Source organism: Lacerta agilis, chromosome 2 (genome assembly GCF_009819535.1).
Source record: "Lacerta agilis isolate rLacAgi1 chromosome 2, rLacAgi1.pri, whole genome shotgun sequence".
NCBI classification, from domain to species: domain Eukaryota; kingdom Metazoa; phylum Chordata; class Lepidosauria; order Squamata; family Lacertidae; genus Lacerta; species Lacerta agilis.
The window spans coordinates 58,887,006-58,902,188 of NC_046313.1; the positions used below are offsets into that span (position 1 = coordinate 58,887,006).

General features: G+C 43.3%; 1 protein-coding gene across 1 annotated transcript; it reads left to right on the plus strand.

The window, feature by feature from the left end:
• Window positions 1-966: 966 nt before the first annotated feature.
• Window positions 967-14,777, plus strand: LOC117041446 (neuropeptide Y receptor type 2-like). The gene is given in 3 exon segments (XM_033140284.1): window positions 967-1,278; window positions 12,904-13,672; window positions 13,674-14,777. Coding segments are annotated over 2 exon segments (1,158 nt in total). The 5' UTR covers window positions 967-1,278; window positions 12,904-12,965; the 3' UTR covers window positions 14,125-14,777.
• Window positions 14,778-15,183: the final 406 nt, after the last annotated feature.

Consider the following 15,183-nt stretch of genomic DNA (forward strand, 5'->3'; position numbering starts at 1 on the left):
AGTAAATCATGATTAAATTGGGGGTAGGGGAGATATGGGATGGCATTTTGATGAGGATGGCATCGTGTGGATGCTGTGAAAAACTTGCATGTGTGAATTCACAATAAACCGTGGAAGACCCTAACTCTGAAAATGGTAAGGGCAGGGTATGTGTGTATATCAGTACAGTTCTTAAAAGTGAGATTCATGTTCTTAGATGTACTAAGGACCTATGCAACCAGGCCTGGTCCACATTGCTTTCTTAAAAAAATAAAATAAAGGTTTACATGACACTCTGCATTCCATGCACTTATTTCTGGTATTGTGATTGCTGCCCAGTCCTATGCATGTATACTTGAAAGTAAGCTGTGTGAGTTCAATGGGAGTTCCTCTGAGTAAGTATACATTGGATTATAGCAATGAAAATGTCATCCCCCTCGAAATGAAATCATGAGGCTTTGCGATTAGAAATGCAGTAATCAAAGAAATAAACAAGTCATTCGAATAATGCTGCCAGATGCAAGCACATTGCATACTGTAGGAAACATGCTACATATCCAAACATGAATACTTTGCTATGATACGCTAATATGCAAGTGGACCTAAGTGAGTTACTGCAGATATACAACAGCTAGGAAAGAATAATACCTAATGTGTATTTAGAAATATTTATCATGTAAAGAGACAGCATGGCTAATGGCACAAAGAAAAGGAGGGTCTTGCCCAGGGCTATCAAGCTACTCAGTACCAGGGGCAGACCTAGCACTGATCTTCTGCATGCCATATATATGGTGCTCTAGCTGATGTGCACCATGCTATCTGTAACCTATATTTCATTGCCTGAGAATCCAGTTTGGTCACCGTCATAGGATGTTTTAGCTCAGTAAGAAGCCCAGTGGCGGCTAAGCAATCCCTGAGCAGCAGCAGCAGCAACCACAGCTGGCGCTCTCTCTCGCTCTCCCTCCCTCCTTCTTTCCCTGTGCTTTGCTGTTGGTTAAGCCACACTCCCCCTCTCTTTCAGCATCACGGAGCATCCAGCTTTGAGGGGTAGGGATTGTCAGTCATGTTCAGAAGTCAAAGCCTCCCTCATCGCCTCTCCCTTTGTCAAGAATGAAGCAGGTTCTTGGGGAAAAGGGCACCTTTGTAATTGGGGTGGGGAGGAGGGCTGGTATCTGAAAGTAATTACTTTGAGAAAGTGCTTTTGTCTTGGCCACCACAAGATTTTCACAAAGTGGAAGAAGAGTGCAAAGACAGAAAAAAGGAGCTTGGTTCAGCGCAGCAATGAAACAGTAACTTCAGGTAAGTGGCTTTCCTTTTAATCATTGTCCAGGAAGGACAATTAGAACTGGGTGTGTGTGTGTGTGGCATGCCTTTTCATTTTCTGTGAGTCTTATTTTGTTGGTGGGAGGAGAGAGTTTGTATCCTACTGTGCAGCTGAGAATTAGCATGTTTTATCATCCCCTGCCATCACTTATAAAACAGCATTCTTGGAAGGCTACTTTAGTCTGAAGACAGGCAATAGTTTTTAAGAGAGTTGAAGGTGGGAGCATGGAAGCATAGCTTCACTGTGAGCCATACACCCTTATTTCTTTTGTCTCTGTTTGAACATGTTTTGCAGGTTTTTTTTTTAACCACTGCTACACAAAATTGCAAAACCCACGAATTGAGGACAATAGGGGAGTGATTGTTCACACAGTGTCACTTTGTCGCCTTTGTTTCTCTGAAGGAATATTGTCTGTTGCTAAGCCTCAGGTGGTGGTACAGAGGCATGTGCTGCAAGCAATCGTGCTAGGAGTTTCCAAATGTTTGTGGGATAAGACAGAGAAAGATGGAGAAAGGTACAAAAGGTGGGTCACTCACTGGTCAGCATATCTGACTTCTTCCTATCTCCAGAGCACAGTACAGCAATGCTGGAGGGTTCTGGTCTCGTTCACCTTCCCAGGCAGCTTTTGTAAAACAGTGCAAAGTCTGATTCTTCTGGTCACTGACTAGTTATAAGCACTCTCCTTTATTTGCAGATGCTGGATTTACAGAATGAGGGACAAGGTTCTTACTGGTGCACTTTGGCATGCTCTTTTGCCAACGATATTCAGCCTGCATCCTACACATAGAATTAAAAGAATGGGCCAGTTCTTGAGCATTCTTCAGCCTTTAACAGCTTCTGTGTAGCAGTTAAATGCAACAGAGATGGAGTGACTTTTCAAGAGACTCCAGGTGCTTCCAGATATTGCAAATAAGCTATTGAGATATCACAAGCAAGTCATTGGCAACAGGTAGTTTTTAAAAAAACTCAACTTACTGGATTTCCCCAGAAAGGGAAAATTCAGGTTCAATGGTAAAAAAAAAAGTGGGTTGGCATTTTGATGCCAACGATGTCACGTGAGCACAGCAAAAAAACAAACTTGCATGCATGAGGAGCATTGATCCCACAACACCACCAACCTCCCTGTTGGGATATACAGTACAGACTTCCTGCTGTGCTTTGTGCTCTCTATATCCTTCCTCCATCACCACGCTTGTCCTCCCCTTGCAAAGTGCATGGCAGATCACATCCGCAGGCATAACTCTTGACTTATTCCCGGCAAAGAAAGTATTTCACTAGTCCAACTGCATGGGAAACTCATGCTTGAGGACCAGTGCAGGCATAGGTTTAAAAAAGTGAACCCCTGCAACTGTTCCTTACAATGGGAATACCAGATGCATAACCTACTCATTTGCTGCCCACCCTGTTTCCCCCCTTCTAGACAGTTTTGCAATTTGCTCTAAGTGCCGCCAGAAAACAGCTGTTTTTCTTGCATGGAGTGAATCCTATTGAGCTGAATTTCCATGAAATGACATGTTCAAGAATCTCTGGTGTCATCTTCAAATGCATTTCACAAGCATTTGATGCCCATGAGGAAAAAAGCTTGCTCAGATGGAAATATCTGGGTTGGGTTGGTTCAACAGAATGAGGCTATGACAGACGTCATAATACGGTGTCAGACATAGCTCTTTGTTTTGCTGGATTTATAGGCCATAAGTGTGAAGTTTGTTTGGGTTTTTAGCACAGGGCCTTTGGCTTACTGAGCATGGAGGGGGTACTTGAGGAGGGGGCTGAAGATTGTGCTCTGAGGTGCTTTGGGGTGTTCCATTTTAATTTGCAGTTTTGTGAATCCTCCGTACTTTCCCTTTGTCCCTCACTTTCTGCTGTCTCAAAGAAGCATCACACCTAATAAGGAACAGCTGTTTCTGTTGATCCCCTGAGCCAGATGCTTGACATAACGAAACAGCACTGATTTGGAAAAAGCAGAGTGCTGTCTCACGCTAAATGTAAAACATTGTTGTTGCAATCATCAAGAAAGCACACAGCTGAACCGAGTGTGTCGGTGGCTGCCCCTCCTGGCTGTGTTGCCTGGATCTTTTCACAGAGTATCCTATCTTCAGAGCACAGCCCTATCTCTCACCCTTCCTTTGAGAATGTAGCTTTAGCCACCTGCCTGAATTTTAAAAATGACAAAGAACTGACTAAAAGGTGTCAGGCAGCGATCAGATGATACCTTTGCGGTGAGTGATTTAGTACAAAGCAATGTACACAAAGCAATGTACACAAAGCTGTACCAGGCAGACATGAGGTTCAAAGTTGTGCAAGTTGTTATAGGATGCTATCTAAATCCCTCATTTGAACTGTGCTGCCTGATCTCACAAATCCCTTGATCTGCTATTTGGACAAGTAGGGATCATTCAGTGCTGGTACTGGCGTAGTTCCAGATTCCCATGTGGCTCGCAGGTGTCAGACACATTAAAACAAAACAAAACAAGGACGCTCCCTTAAAAGCTGTATTCTGCTACTGGCTTTCTGAGCCATCTGGGTCAAATCACTTAATTAGGCCTCATCATTTCACCTCCCTGGATGTTTTCTTGAGGTCCTGGCAAATACAAACATTCTGCTAAGTCCTAAGTGCTTTTGAGGAATTGCAGACGCCATAAGACTGTACAGAGAGAGCAGCTGTGCATTGAATATCGCTGAAGAGCGACCCGGTGATATTATGTGAGAGGCACTTTCACAACGCACCCTCAGCTTCTTTGGTCAGAAGTAAGTCTCAATCAGTTTGATGGAACTTGCTCCCTAGTAATTTTGCAGAAAGGTGAATGATTAATAATAATAATAATAATATACATACTACATACATACATACATAAAAAAATGCAGTATTACAGCCTTACAATGCAATCCTATCCAGAAGCAAATGCTCTTGAATCCAATGAGACTTTCTGCCAAGTAAGTGTACATAGGAGTGCAGCCATGTGTTATCAGAGTACGTGCTATGCAGCCCCTCGAACCACCTGGAAAGTCTGAGGGACAAAGGAAGTGAAGACTAAGAACAAAGGCAGTCTTAACTGAACCCTAAGCCCTTGCTCAGCACTTCTGGAGGAGTGAGGTGGCTGCATCTCTCCTCCAGTGGGTGGGGGTCAACTGGGATGCCAGGTGAAGACACCTCCATTATTTTGGCATTGCGGCAGCCCATGGTTTTGGAAGAGGGGCAGAGATTCACACTACGGGATGGACACAAAACCATTGGCACTGGAGTTGTCACAAAAACACTGCCAGTAACTGCAGAAGATAAGGCGAAGTGGGGAAATTAAGTATATCCCTCGGGAGGATGCTTGTGAGGCATTTCAGCCCACTGAACACATGTAGAACACATGAAACCAGGAGTTAAGTGCATTGCAGAAAGAGGAAGGATATATGTTGAAAGCTTCACAAGCTATGAGCGGTTTCTTGGAATAAAGCCCCTTGCTGCTGAAATTATACCCTAACTAAAGGGGTGTTTAGCCTTATCCTCTTGGCTGAGGCGAAAAAGCCTAATGTGTTCTGCTCATTTCAAGGGTGGGTGGGGAGGGGAAGTTGGTTAAATAAAAGACTTGAAAGCTTAAAAAAAAAAAACCTGTAGTAAAGAGCCTCCCTGCAGAACAGGGCTGGTGATGGATCTGCAGGATCCAAAGCCAGTTCATTTCTGCTTTACCAGCACGCCAAGCTTCCACCTTGGTGAGCAGGAGCTGGAGGGTTGTGGATGTGGCAGTGAATTCACTGTTCTATGCCTCCCAGCCCCTTGCTAGAATTGGTCTGCTTGGAAACAATCCTATGAAATGTTACCTGCGAGTAAGCTTGATGGGGTTTACTGCTGATCTGAGTAGACTTGCATAGGATTGCAATGCTAATCACATTTTCCTCTTCTTGCTGGGACCTAATGGTCACTGGTATGATTCCATTTCTGCCTGCCACATCCACTAGTACACAGTATTTCTACTGCTTCCAGGATCTGAGGTAAATAGCATTGCACTCCTCCCAGGTGCAAAAAGTTAGCTTGTAGTTGTCCTTAAGAAACATATATTATTCTCAGCATTCCCTCATCCTCCACAAGGCATGTCTGAAACAACTGGTGTATAATAACTGCAAGAGTAATAATGAAAGTTGTGATAAGAGAAGGAAATTAATTGCCAGAGGAAAAGAAGCCAAAGTGATGACTGGGAGAGCAAGGAAGCTGTGAATGTTTAATTCGACACACAAAGATGGGGAGTTAGCAGCAGTTTAAGGCTCCTCTTTTATTACTATAAAAACAAAGGGTAGATAAACACTGTATTACAAAGAGAGCAAGACAACAGTTGGAGAAATCACCCTGAGTTGGAAGGAAATGTAATGCCTCTTTGTACGTTTTCATATCCAAAGCTGGTGATGGATATGGCTTCCATCTCTTGATAATCAGATATGAAACAGAGAAAGGAGGCTGGGGCAGTTCAAACACCCTTATTTCCAGCTTTTCACTCATGATAACTTGTGATTCCTCCATTCGCAGGAGGAAATCAAAACTCACTGCTCTTGGGAGGAATTTTTTAATTAAAGTGCTCTGTTTCTACAGAGTGTTTTTTTTTGTTATCTCTGCCCCTTTCCCTTGTTTATTCATGCATTCTGTTACTAAGCTACTGCTAACTTCCAAGTATCATTCCAGGTAACACATTCGGGTAAAGCCCACAATTGTCATCTACAGAGTAGGCCAACTGTAACAAATTACAGTTCCTTTAGGGGGAATGTGCTTTCAATATATGGTGTGTACATAGTGCAGGGCTCCAGAAAGCTCTAAGATGTAGAATTAATGTCCAAATTAACAAATTTTGTATATTTGGATCAAAGGAGAATGACAAAAGCCTGAAAAGGTTGCCAAAAATGTCCCCCCTTTAATACTAGTTAGCAAACATTGATCACACAGAAAGAACAATATCTACCTTCTTGTGATTATTTTTAAACCTAGAATAATTAATATTCAGCTGTATCACTTGTTATGCCCATTTAACAATATCAAAGGTGGAGAGTATACCAACCATGTTTTCATACAACCTGGTGACAAAACACTAACTTCTTAATTGCTTACACACACCACACACACACACACACACACACACACACCAAAGCTACAATTCTGGTTAAAGGATGGTTCCAGTGCTAGAAATAAATCCAGTGTCAAAGCAAGCAGAAATGGAGAAATACAAGCACAACCCAGAAATCCCGTGGTAAGCAATTAGAGCTACAGTGTGTTGTGGCAAAAAAAAACAAACAAAACAACAAAAAAGCAAAAAAAGAGCCCTGTGGCACCACTAACACCGACAATTGTATTGTGGCATAGATTCCACATCTTCACTAGGGCAGGATAATTGAGGCAGTGACAGATCAAATCTGGAGCATTAGCAGGAGGCTTTCAGTTATTGCACAGCATGCCATGTCATGAGGTTAGAGGCTCAGAAAATTATCAGGAGAAAGCCTTGCTAAGAAGGGACTGCAATCCACTCCTGCAAGTTATCAGTGCCCTAACCTGTTGCCTTTAGAACAACAGCTCTCATTAAAAAAAAAAATCTGCTCTGAAGGCCTGAATTAAGAGTCAACCTAAGAGCTGGGCAAATATTCACTTATAGTAAATATTTACTTACTTATTCTTATTCACATCAAGAGAAAGTTACCAGAAAGTCTGCTACCTCTGATGGCAGAGGAAGGGTTGATCCAGCAGCACTAGGGTAATTTCTGATCCCGTGCAGATATCAGCAGATCATTGTGCCACCAATCACACCCCTAAGGGAGATCGAGAACATTTAGGATCATATTACCAGGGCATATCAATTCTACATTAGGGTGCTGTTAGTGTTCAACAAACCTTATAGTTTTGCAACTGTTCAGATAATCCTAGCTCCACCAGTGCTTTTTCTGGGGGGACGCAGGGGCAGTATTTCAATATGAGTACCCCTAAACATATTTTAAAGGGAAAAAGCACTGCTAATTCCTCTTCAGAATGTGCCACAGCATTTGCTTGTGACAGGGAGTTCCATAGTTTACCTTTCCTCCAGTTCATTCTGGAGGTATCAGACTCAGCAGAATTTGCTGATCCAGAGGCTCCCACGTGGAGAAAGCTTGTTATTTATATATTTTCTTCCATACTCATGCCTCTTAAAGTATTTTATTCATCTGTCATTTACCCTACTCTTCCCCCACAGAGATCGCTCTTCCCTGCTCCAGTTATGCACACTTATTCCTCCATGACAGCTTCTCTCTGTTATCTCTTCCTGTGGGCCCTTTCACCTCAGAGAAGGGAGACTCTCTCTTCCCACCCAACTCAAACCTCTCCCTCTCCTGGTCATATTCATTCAGTCTCACCTTCTTTTCCTCTGTCCTAGCACATGACACATGCAAGCACATGTGCACACACCAGTTGCCCACTTCCCAGCACCACTGCCTAATGGCTGGTTGTTTTTTGAGACAGCTGCCATTTTGAAGGCAGTGAGGGGAGGCATCCTAGTAAGAAGGAAGACTGGGCTGTGGGAAAGTGAGTAAGTGAGCAAGTGTACATGTGTGTGATGAGACGGGAGGGGGCAGAAGATGCAGCAGCAGCACACCACTAAACACTTGCTGCTTCTTTTTCCTCTTCCTCTGCCTGACCATCCCTTCTGCCTCCTTCCTGTTTTTCCCCTCCTTCCCTCACACTTGGCCAGCAACTCTGCCCTTTCCCAATCTCTTTCCTTCTCATTCTTTCCTCCCTCCAACTTCATGCGCTTTAGCCTCACTCTCTAGTCAGCTCCCACTCCCATGAGTGCTGCACATGTGGGAAGCTGCTGGTGCTGGAATCATGGGTGGGATGAAGAAGCAAGGAAGCACGGGGCAGGCTGCAGCACCGAGGGCAACTTGAAAGTGGGTTGAGGCTCACTGGTGATCCCTGGCTCACAGTTTATGAAACCCTGCTTTGCATATTCACTGCATTAGCTTAACTGTCCTAGTATCACCTTAACTGTTTGGCCATGACCCCTGCTAGTTATTGCTTCTGTGGGAAAGAAGACACATGAAAGTGCCCAAAATGTTTACCACCAAAAATTTAATAGTCTCTTAGAGCTTTTACAACTATATCATGTCACAAATGAATTCTTACCCCTGTGCCAGTCAGCAAGACTGCTTAGCTGTTGCCTGATTCTTACAAAACACCAGCAGTTTCTCCATATACTCGAGGAGCTTGCCTGGCTACAGCTTAAAATTTCAGCATGTTTTCAGCAAACGTGATTTCTGTTTGGGTGAAATCCACCGCATGGTATTAACTAGTCTAGAAGCATTGCAAATTATTTTTGATCACACTTATTACTTTGCCTCATTTCTGAAATGCATTAATTAATTCTGAAATGTTAGCCTATTTTTAAAAAAAATCCATTAAGACACTTAAAACAAATAATCCGAAATGGTCCGAACAGTAATTGTACCTCTGACTGTTCTCTAATCGTTAACTTTTAGAGATTGCAGTAATGGTTACTCTGCAGCTAATTGTTTGAAGTGGGAAAATATTAGGAAGACAAGTGAGCAAGTATTGTTTGCTGTGCAGCCTTTGTCCATTTCAGCATACTTGCAAAGGAGATGAGGAAATCAAGTATAATATTGGATTCATAGTATCATAGAGTTGGAAAGGATCCTGCAGATCATCTATTCTAGCACAACTCCCTGCAATGCAGGAATATGCAGCTATCCCATATGGGGATCGAAACCGCAACCTGGGCATTATCAGCACCACGCTCTAACCAAGTGAGCTATCCATGGCTATCAGCATGTGGAAGTCAATGGGACAGTGAGGCCAAATGCAGTGGTAAAGGGAATGGTATCATGGACACACATGGGGGGGGGGGAACTGCACCGTTTATTAATTTATTTTTGCATGGTCTCAATATATTTTACTGGATAAAAGGGTCTTATAGACAAACTATCGAATGCTCACACATGTTAGGACATCCTGTGTTGCGTCAGCTTGTGTGTATACCTCGGTGTTTATCCTTGGAACCATCAAGAGAGATCTGTGAGCCAAGGTGAGGAAGAAGCTCAGACCAATCTAAACCAGGGTGGCTGATGTGGATGAATATCTGCAGCTACATTGCTCACCTGAATCCAACTGAACTAGCCAGAGAGAGAAGGATAATTTTAGTCATTTAATTTGTCGTTGTTGCATTTTTATTGCCAGAGTGGGGAAAATGTGCTTGTTGGGTTTGTTGTTGTTGTTGTTGTTGTTTGCCTCAGGTATCGAAATGACTTGGCTGGCTTTGGACATTATGCACATTGACCTTGGGGGTGGGGGTGGAGAATGGGGTGCCATTTGCCACTTCATATCAGGCAACAGAATGTCTTGGGTCAGCCCTCAGTCACATGCTCCTTTTGATGTGGAGCATGATGTGCTACCCCAGCCCAAGCCACTAATGAATGCATGACTAGAGCTGGATTGGGGCTGGATTACTAAATTTATGTACCACCCTTCATCCGAAGATCACTTTATCAATAAAATATAAATGTGCTTAACTTGGGCTGCAACTGCAATTATGGTGCTGAACATAGCTTGGTGTTTGTAGGCAATACTTTTAACGGTCAGTGTGGTGAGTCTATTTCACGATAACTTTTAGATGTAACCCTAGATAGCTCTGGCTAAATATGACCACCAGGGTTTCTGCAATGCCTATAGGCAGTTGCTACAAGAGTACAGTGGTACTTCGGGTTAAGAACTTAATTCGTTCTGGAGGTCTGTTCTTAACCTGAAACTGTTCTTAACCTGAGGTACCACTTTAGCTAATGGGGCCTCCCGCTTTTGCCCCACCGCCGCCACACGATTTCTGTTCTCATCCTGAAGCAAAGTTCTTAACCTGAGGTACTATTTCTGGGTTAGCAGAGTCTGTAACCTGAAGCGTATGTAACCTGAGGTACCACTGTAATCTGGTAAAATCAGAAGTGAACTCAGCTATCATCTTATATATCTCATCATGCAATTAATACCCATTTCCCTCAAACTTGCAAATGTCCAGTATGGCAAGTAGTGGGGGTGGAGGGTGGGAAATGGCAAGAAAAACAAGCCATACCAACAGTGAAATTTAGCACATGTTAACACACAAATTTGTGGCCATGAGGGTTAAAAACACAGGACAGTGTGGGAGCCTTTGAAACACAATGCCCAACCTTAATCCCATATGTCACCAACTTTTGAGTTCTGTCGTGAGTTATTGTCCATTCTTGCTGAAATGTTTGGGTCAATATGACCCCTACAGCACAAGGGAGGCTTGAGCCAGAAGAGTGTTTCTGGGCAGCAAAAAAGTAGAACTGAAAGTCTTTATCCCCACAACTGTACAGAAGGATATTAATTTGTGTTTCATAGAGAATCTACTACAAAAGTCACTATCCCAGATCAACCTATTGGTATTCGTCTCTGTGAGCCAATAATATTTAAGTGAGGAAGGAGCTCAGACCAATCTAAACCAGGCCCCTTCCTCTCTTCCCATACAGCAGAGTTTAGCAGCCAAGCAACATGAATTCCTGCAGCCGCTCCCAAGAGGGATTATGAACTTCGTTCTACCAAGTGATAAATGGACAAAGGGACATTTATTATGAATTGTGACATAACTTCAGCCTTTGTCACCATCTGGTCAGCCATTCTCTCTCCCCACCCCTGTTTGTTTAAGGAACCACTGCATGCATTTCACGGAAAAACGCAAGAGAACAGCCACATGGTGAAAACAGATGCTCCTGCAACAACCAGGTCAATGATATTTGTGGACCAAATTACTCAGTTCCACTATCTTTAAACTAGTTGTTTGCAAGTTGCCCCACTGATTTCACTAAGTCTTCATGATCCAATTGTTGAGGAGTGTAGCATGTGAAATGTATAAACGTTTCTTTTGAGAGAATGAATGCAGGTTGCTTAGGAACAAATGCAAAAACACAATAATCACATTTTCAGGTTCACATAACCTTTCTTCAGGCTAAAATGGAATGGTCAGAGCAAATGTTTGGAACGTTCCAAAAGGGAGTGATAAGCAGCTGGGTGTGCTGGATGATGAGATAATTATCATCTGGAAACTCAAGACACATTGGGGATATATTCATTTGAGATTAAGCTTAATGGAAGTTGTAAATTAGAAGCTGTGTCTAGCTCTAGGAAAGAAATATTATCTTGTCAAATCTGCATCTTGGAGCTTGCTCGCTTGTGCATGTAACTCTCTTGATTTCTTATCACGACCTACCGTCAAGTTATGCTAGCTTCATGAGTCCAATTGTATCCCAGAGTGTAGCAGTCTTTCTTCCTATCCATGGCTACTTTAGCAGCATCATAGGATGATTTAAATCAGGAATTGGGTACATTGTCCCTCTTCATTTTATCTTAAAAAACAAAAAACAAAAAATGCTGGGAGATCCTTGCTTGGCAATGACTGATAAAGTTACTAACCCTAGCATATCAATATTCACAGATTCAGATTATGAAAACAAAAACAAAAAAATTGAATTCTGTATACTACAATGGGAAAAGTTTACGGTTCCAGAAAGTCCTCCAGGCCTTCCATTTGACTGCCCAATCCTAAGTATGTGTATTCAAACACAGCCAGCTCCACCTTTGAGGGGGCCCTCAGCTACATGGCCTGGTGGCTGCAGCACTCTGATGAAACAATTTTGTAATCCTCCCATTTCCCCAACAAAGCCTCTCTACAATGTGTTGTGGTAAATTTAAATGGCAGCTCCCAGATCCCTACTGGGAGCAGCCATTTAAATTTCCCACAGTGCCCCAAAGCAATGCTACTTCAGGGGCACTGTGGGAAATTGAACACACAGCTCCAGGATGCAGCTGATGAGCAACCAGTGGATTGGACTGTCAGTCAAAGGGCCAGGCTAAGCGTTGGTGCTCAGCCGTGCCAGGGTTCTGGGACCCAGTGGGTGCCTAAGGATGCTACATGACCCCATGTGACTCAGACTTTTCTTCCCACTGTGTTATTTCACCCAGGTAAGTGTGTGTAGAACTGCAACTCTATGTCACACTCATGGGCATACTACCACAGATTCTATTACCTTCCCAGTCCTTTATTGATTTATATATTATTTGTATTCCTTCCCCATCCTTCTCTCAGATTTAATTATTCTGACAAGCAGAGCCCATGTCATCAGAGACCACGGAGGCAGATTGCAGGCCAAGGGCTGCCTGTTGTTAGCAGCTAAATAGAAGATTTGGTTTATCTGATTACATCAGCATGACATTTGAAAGGGTCTTTTCAATCCATTCAATTTCAGACAAATAAAATTTGTGAAGTAAATACATTTTTAATGCAAATAATTCAATTGAGACCAGCCTCTTAGATCTTTGGTCAGCATTAATTTTATCATGTGGATATAAATGGGGGTGGGGGGGGGTGGGGCATCTAACTGAGTCAAAGAACAGCCATGAAAACTTTGTAAGGAAACTATGGACAATGAATTTTAATTGAAAGAGTGTTGGTAGGACTTTAGGGATGGTGCCTAATTTGAAATGCTCTCTTGGATATCCCGTTGAAACCTGAAATATCTAGGGTTTCCCCCCCTCCTATCTAAAATATCCTTTTTGTGTGTTCTTGTTTCCATGTTCACAGGTGGAGTTGCAAACTTTACACAAGTCACTAGCCCAGAAGCGAAAATAAGCCAATAAATAGGAATGGGGCTGCTTGATCAAGCCAACAGCACTATCATCCTGGGAGAGCATAACTTGGATAAACAACTGCCGTTCAGCTGGCATGCAAAGGGCTTTGCCACCCCTAGCCAGGGGCTTGAAGGATCCAGTAATGTTATGATGGACAGTACCAAGATCCTGGGAGTCCAGATAATATTGATAGCTGCCTACTCCCTAATCATTCTTCTGGGATTCATTGGCAACTCCTTAGTAGTCTACATGATTGTGAGATACAGAACCATGAGGACTGTAACCAACTTCTTTATAGCTAACCTGGCTCTGGCAGACTTGATGGTGGACACGCTCTGCTTGCCCTTCACTTTGGCCTACACTCTGTTGGATGAGTGGAAGTTCGGGGCTGTGCTTTGTCACCTGGTCTCCTACGCTCAAGCTTTAAGTGTCCATGTGTCTACTCTCACCTTAACTGTGATTGCTCTGGACAGGTACAGATGCATTGTTTTCCATTTGGATAGCAGGATATCCAAGAAGGTCAGCTTCACCATCATCGCTTTCACGTGGCTGGTTGCCGCCGTCCTAGCCAGTCCACTGGCCATCTTCCGAGAGTACAGGTACGAAGAAATCCCATCCATCAATCTCAGAATCGCCGTCTGCTCTGAGAAATGGCCTTCTGAAAGCAGGGACGCCACCATATACAGCTTATCCATGCTCCTCTTGCAATATGTCCTCCCTCTTTATCATCTGCTACGCCTACATCAGAATATGGTTCAAGCTGAAAAGCCACATCAGTCCCACTGCTAGGAGTGACAGTCACTGCCGGAGGAAAAAGACCACAAAGATGCTGGTCATGGTGGTGGCGGTGTTTGCAATCTCTTGGCTCCCCTTCCATGTTTTCCAACTTGCCGTTGACCTTGACCTGGTGCTCATCTTCCATGACTATAAACTTCTTTACACCGTGTTCCATGTGGTGGCCATGTGCTCCACTTTTGCTAATCCTCTGCTCTATGGCTGGATGAACAAGAACTACCGCAATGGATTCCTCATGTTCTTCCGTTGCCAGAACAAGCCGGAGAGGCTCTATACGGAGGGCTCGGTCAGAGGGCGGTCTTACACTTTCCGAGCCACCACCTTGAATGACAGCATCAAGCACTCGGCAGTCAACGGGCAGCTGCCCACACCAGTTTAGGACCACAAGTAGCTGCGCCTCCACAAAGGGGCAGGAACCTCGGTGGTGTCTACCTAGGACTGATGCCTTTTCTAAAACTCATAATGTGTCGTATTGCCAAAATAGTGTTACTTGTCATAGCCCACAAGGGAGCACATTGTCTATCTGTCCAAACAAAGAACCTCATGCACTGTCTATTTTGTCTCACGAAGCAAGTTAACTAAACCTTGCTTTGAGTTCTGTGTTGCTTGTTGCATAAGCAGCACAAACATGTTGTTCACAGAATGCTTTCAGTTCAGTTCTACCATAATCTGAGAGAGGAGAGAAACGGCGAATAGGACTGGTTGTTTTAGGCAGCCTTCCCCAACCTAGTGCCCTCCTGGCATTTTGTAATACAACTCCCATAACCTCCAGCATGGCCAATTGACATGCTGTCTGGGTTAGATGGGAACTGTGGTCCCAAACATCTGGAGAGCGCCAGGTTGGGAAAGGCTGGTTTTAGGCATCCAGCGGGAACGAAAGTATCTGCCTTCAGTACTGCTAACTACAGGACAGTATGCTTATATATTAAATGTATATTCTTTTAAATGACATGTCCTCCTGTTCTTTTAAATTTCTCATGCCAAAGTCATATTATTATTTCCAGTTTGAAAGACTAAACAATTCATGACCCATTGTGTGCAATTTTTAAAATAGGTATTATAAAACAATTGAGAAGCAAAGGCTGGGTGTTCAGCACATGGATTCGGCTGAAATACTAGATTCTTCTAGGTTTCCAGATGGTTTACAAATGATGACTGCTCAAGGTTTGCATTTGTATCTGAAACTGGAATGGTTGCTGTCCAGAATGGCAGCTTTTCATGTAACTGTATATACCGATAACGGTGTCTTGAGGAAGTGATGTTCATACTGCATCCTACGATTAGCCTCTGCTTGCACTCCACTTCCAGGTCAAAGGGCAGTATTTAAAAGCTCATTTTTTTAATAAGGCACATGCTAATTTTCTTTCTGGAAAAAAATTACAGGCTGTCCTCCCTGGCTCCTCCTCCTTCTATGGAGTCTTCCTTTCTTTCTAGATAG